Source organism: Lolium rigidum, chromosome 1 (genome assembly GCF_022539505.1).
Source record: "Lolium rigidum isolate FL_2022 chromosome 1, APGP_CSIRO_Lrig_0.1, whole genome shotgun sequence".
Taxonomy (NCBI): domain Eukaryota; kingdom Viridiplantae; phylum Streptophyta; class Magnoliopsida; order Poales; family Poaceae; genus Lolium; species Lolium rigidum.
The window spans coordinates 164433045-164438699 of NC_061508.1; the positions used below are offsets into that span (position 1 = coordinate 164433045).

The window sequence follows — 5655 nt, forward strand, 5'->3', positions numbered from 1 at the left end:
TCCGGCGAAACTATTTCACCAATCTAACCCTTTTGTGTGGCGCCCCTCCCAAGGGCGCCACACATGCCCATGTGGCGCCCCGGCGCCGGCGCCACACACCCATCCTACGTGGCCCGTCGACGCCGAGCCGGTGACCCCGATCCGACGTGGCAGCACGAGTGGCGCCGCTCCGGCCGGCGCCACACTTTGAAAGTGTGGCGCCCCGGGAAGGGCGCCACACATTGACTTAAGTTTGGGCGCCGCGCGCGCCCGCCCGACCCTCTTCTTTCTTTCTCTTCTTCTCTTCCTCCTCCCCAACCCGGTTCTCTCTCTCCTCCCTCTCCCCCACCAAATCCACCACCAAATCGTCGGATCTGTCCGTGGAGATCGTTCCCCATCCATTTGTCAAGGTAATCTCCTTCAAATCTTCTCCATTCATCCACTAATTTCATAGATCGGGCTAGATTTGGACATGAACCCTAGACATGTTTTCTTTCTTTTGTGCACTCTATATTGTATTGTTTGTGTTGGAGATGGTAGCCTCATGTATGCATGTGTTTGAACCATAGATGTGTAGAAATCTACATATGAAATTTCACATGTATGTGTATGAACTCTATGTATGTATGTGTATGTATGTGTATGAACCCACATGTATGCCTAGTATTTGTGATGGAGTTACTCATATTTGTTAGTTGAAAGGATCGTAATATGGTTCAAAAACGTAAACATGTAGGATGGCCGGTGCCGGTGGACGGGGAAGGGCGGCCGCCGCGGTCCTGGGCGCCCCGGGCCGGGGAAGGGGCCGCCGCGGTGGAGCAGCAAGGGCCCCACGATCACCGTCACCCGCATCCTCCTCGTCTTCGCATGACGAACGCCGCTTCGAGTTCCTCCTCCGCATCGACGACGACCCACTCGGCATCAAGCGGCTACCGGACAAGTTCGCCGAGTTCGTCGACGGCGTCGAGCCGGCGCACTTGCGGCCTACGGGAGGCTAGCCGCAACTTCGTCGCCGGCCCGTGGAGGTCCTGTTCGACGGGCGAGGGCAAGATGTACCCGCACACGGGGTGGGACAAGTTCGCCCGTGACCTCCACCTCGAGCCCGGCCGCCAGCTCACCTTCCTGTACGAGGGGACGGCGAGATGATCGTCAAGGTGTTCGACGACACCGCCTGCCGTGTGCACTACCCCCACACCGGCGAATCCGGCTCCGACACCGATAGTTAGAACGTCGAGTGTTGTCAACTCTATCTTCGTTGCTTCGTGTTGTTTGAATGCTATCTTAAATTGTATGAAACTATGTGCTACGATGTTAGGTTTGATGATGTTATGTCCATGATGTGTGTACAAAATGGTTGTTGGTATGATGTGTGTATGACATAGCTTTTGACATGATGGCAGTGTTGTTGGAATATGGTAGGATTTTCCATGGTTTTAACACATGCCAATGAGTGGCGCCCTTCCCACTGGCGCCACATTGCGAGTGTGGCGCCCGTGGCATCGGCGCCACGGATGCATGTCTAATTGCACAAAACATACTCGTAAGACAAATCGTCCGGGACTTAGCCGTTTTGGCGACCCTCTTTGTGTGGCGCCCGTGGCATCGGCGCCACACATGCTTCGTGGCGCCCGTGCCACGGGCGCCACACAGAGAGGGTCGCCAAAACGGCTAAGTCCCAGAGGAACAGAGGAAGAAAGAAAGAAGAGGGTCGGGCTGGGCGCGCGCGGCGCCCAAACTTAAGTCAATGTGTGGCGCCCTTCCCAGGGGCGCCACACTTTCAAAGTGTGGCGCCGGCCGGAGCGGCGCCACTCGTGTCCGCCACGTCGGATCGGGGTCACCAGCTCGGCGTCGACGGGCCACGTAGGATGGGTGTGTGGCGCCAGCGCGCGGGGCGCCACATGGGCATGTGTGGCGCCCTTGGGAGGGGCGCCACACAAAAGGGTTAGATTGGTGAAATAGTTTCGCCGGAGGGTCAGTCTGTGCTTTTCTTCCACTTTTGGGTTATTTTTGTGTAAATCGCCCGAGACGGAAGAAAGAGAGGTGTGAAGACTAGAAGAAGCCGAGGAGCGAGAGGAGAGAGAAGGAGGAAGAAAGGAAGAGATGGGGATCCGGTTCGTGCTGCTGGTGAACAAGCAGGGGCAGACGCGGCTGGCGCAGTACTACGAGCACCTCTCTCTCGACGAGCGTCGCGCCCTCGAGGGTGAGATCGTCCGCAAGTGCCTCGCCCGCACCGACCAGCAGGTACTACCCGCCCATCTCATCTTTGAACCAGCAAATTCAGCACCTTTATCAGTTCTCTGCCCTCTTCTTTTGCTGGATCCAACAACCCTAGTTCTGTCGCAGACCAAGAACGATTTTTTTTTTTGGATCTGGATCAAGATGGGCTACTGACCTTGATTTTCATGTCTGTCTGACGGGAACTGTGTGGTAATGCAGTGTTCTTTTGTGGAGCACCGGAATTACAAGGTCGTCTACAGGCGCTACGCCTCCCTCTTCTTCCTCGTCGGCGTCGACAATGATGAGGTGTGAGTTCCGCCAGCCCTGTCTCCCGTGTGCATAAATTTATTGTTACACCATCGTCAGTCGTCACACCAGTTAGATAGTCCTAGCGAATCTTGATGCAGTCCATTCATGGGAATATGCTGTGCGCTCAGCTCTAATCATCTGGCTTGGCTAAACGAAAACTAATATGTACATGATAGGGTAATAAGTGGGATGTACATATCTAATTGCGTCATCGATCTTCCAAAGCATTGGTATTTCTCTTGTAGTTTGTAATAGCGTTGTGAAGTTTGCCTACTGTTATTGTACTACTGTTTTTCCATCCTGTTGAGATTATTTTCTGTTTGCTCATTCAATCATTGCTAACGCAAAATAAACTGTATCTGGGTATATGCTGTGGGCTTAGCAAAACTACCGCATAATACAAGTGAAATTAGTTGGAAGGTACCATCAGATCAGTATAATTGAGATGGCAACTTCCAACACATTGACCTAATTGCTACAACCATCGAAAACAGGCTGAACGAAATTTAATAACACCATTGTTCTTACACTTGTATTCGATTCCTCATTGCAGCGGTGGAGCCATCGTTGTGCTCTGTTAAACACTTCCCTTGCCATCTGATTTAGTTGCTCCTTGCTCCTTACACAGGACACCTTTTTTTTTATGAGAGAGCTCTTGATGGTCAAGACAATACCATATGTAGTAGAGTTGCGCCTCATCTCATGATTATGGAAGAGTTTTGAAAAACCAACAAGCCAACATAGAACTCCACAAGGAAGAAAACAAAACCTTAATCTCTCTGTATAATACAACTCAACTGCTCACCGTCCTTAGTGACCTGATTTCTGGTCTCTCGACTCTGGAGATGGTGATTTGTAGCATGGTGGCAAATAGTTAGTGCCAATTGCCCTCCCAGCTAATACATATATTCTATTTCTACATGATAGCGTTATCTGGCCGTTGTCTCACTTCCTGGTGCCATCTATTTCTAAATAATAAACTGACGATCCACTTCCATGCATGTTAGAACAACAATGTTCCAGTTTCCACTTGTATTCTATAGATTTGCATATGTCTCGTCTCTCGTGTTTGTTCTCTGATGATCTGAAGAAAGAGTTTGTTCTCTTTGCATATGAGGATGATAAATATAGGCAAGAGACGCTAGTCACAAATCGACAAAGATGCAAAGCCGTTGGCATTAATATTCTCTGCATTGCTGAGAAGTAAGAGGCACTTAATAAGCACTGCTGAATGGGTGTGCTTGTATTAAATAGGAGGCTCCAGTAAATAAAGAAAATAATGCCCCATTTGGATGTTTGCATTGGGAGGCTTGACATTGATATTGAATACCAATATTTCTGTTTCGATGTCTAGACATTCGCAATACAGACTTGATATTGAGGTTGAATACCAGATGTTGCTTGGATGGTCAAAGTGTGGAATTGCAGTTGTTTGAGAATCCGATTGTTATACTGTTGTATAAGCTAGACAATATTTTTCACAAGGACATTCAAATGCATAATTATATATAGCCAGTACATTGTGGATGCTAAAACTGAAATAAAGGTGAAGGGATGAAATGTACTAGTACATTGTTGATTCTTTCCAGATAAATAATTTTCCATCTGTAGCTTTTATTTCACGTTGAGATTGAGTTTGTGGACTTCTGGAATGTCGGTGAACAAATGAACATTCCCTGGTTTCGTCTTGCCTTGCTATACCTATCACTGCTATTCAAAATTGTAAACTTAGGGTGTGATTAGTTGGATGGGTTATTGAGTTGGCTCCAAAAAGGTAAAAGCAGGATGAGTTGGAAGTAGGAACAGGATTGAGGTCATGCAGGAAATGTTGTTTGGTTGCTGGTTAGCCTGCATTTGTGGAGATGTTTTGTTGGATGTACTATAGTGTTGACTGCATGTTTATTTGCAAGGCATGTTAGGAAAAAAACAATATGTTTCCATGGTTTTGATTTTCCTAATATATTTGCATAACCTTATGCTAACCTGACTCTTTCGCCATTATACCGCTACCTGCATGAGCAGAAGCGTGAGAAATCTCACGTTTCTCCTCAGCCCACATCAACATTTTGCTTTATTGGTACAGCCAAGGAAACAAGGAAAAAGGGCGAAAGAGTCTGCACTAACTCAGTCTGGCAACCCAAATACACCAATCCACCTTTAGTGTGCAAATGTATCATAAAAGATCTTACTGTGAACTCTCCCTTAGTTTCCCAACAACCAGACAGCCTTATCACATCATTACAGAACTGCCAGTGTGGGATTTGCACATTGGTACAGATATCTGAAATGAGGTATCTTTCTTTGGTAGCTGGTATTGCTATTGAATTATCCTTTGATGGCCCTATTCGTTGGCAACTTCTGTGTGTTGATATTCCTACTGCTTCTATAGTAATACTACTGCACTATAACAACTCTGCATACGCATCTGTACCTTGAGTCTCCTGACAATATTTCAGTTGTATTGTGTTTAACAGAATGAGTTAGCTATCCTCGAATTCATACATCTTCTTGTGGAGACTATGGACCGCCACTTTGGCAATGTGGTAAGCTTACATATCCTAAGGGTTGGGCATCGTAAAGATACTCACACAATTATGGCTAATGCTAATTTCCTCTGTGGCAGTGTGAGCTTGACATCATGTTCCATCTGGAGAAAGTGCATTTCATGCTTGAAGAGATGGTGATGAATGGCTGTATCGTGGAGACAAGTAAACAGAACATATTGGCACCCATCCAGCTTATGGAGAAAACTTCGTAAATAGTGAACTCAAAGTGTCTTGTTTTTCTACTCTGATGCTTATCTTCTTCCTCCCTCTTGCCATAAATTTTACCTCTGTATGTGAAAGTGCCAAACAACTGTTGTATGCATGGGTTATCCTGTTCGCCCCAATGGAAACTATGAAATGTTATATGATGCTGAAAATGAAGACTGCCATCATTCTTGTTGTTACTTCTTTCTTGCTAGTAGTAAGTTGCAACTATTTTGTAATGTAATATTTGTGTTTTTTTTTTTTACAATTTGCTACCAGGCTGGTATTTGAAAAGTAACTGAAAATAATAATATCATTGCCGGGTTGATTTATATCGCTCGTGCTACTATGGGTATTTATCTGAAGAGTAACTGCCTTTCTTTTAGAGAGGAATTGGTGA

The 5655-nt window shown here is 46.6% G+C and overlaps 1 protein-coding gene across 1 annotated transcript; it reads left to right on the top strand.

Moving 5' to 3' along the window:
* Positions 1-2006: 2006 nt before the first annotated feature.
* LOC124684172 (AP-4 complex subunit sigma) lies at positions 2007-5455 on the top strand. Its single transcript, XM_047218557.1, has 4 exons — positions 2007-2220; positions 2416-2502; positions 4980-5048; positions 5129-5455. Exons 1-4 carry the CDS (start codon positions 2080-2082, stop codon positions 5261-5263), a joined length of 432 nt encoding a protein of 143 aa, XP_047074513.1. The 5' UTR covers positions 2007-2079; the 3' UTR covers positions 5264-5455.
* The last annotated feature ends 200 nt before the right edge of the window (positions 5456-5655 follow it).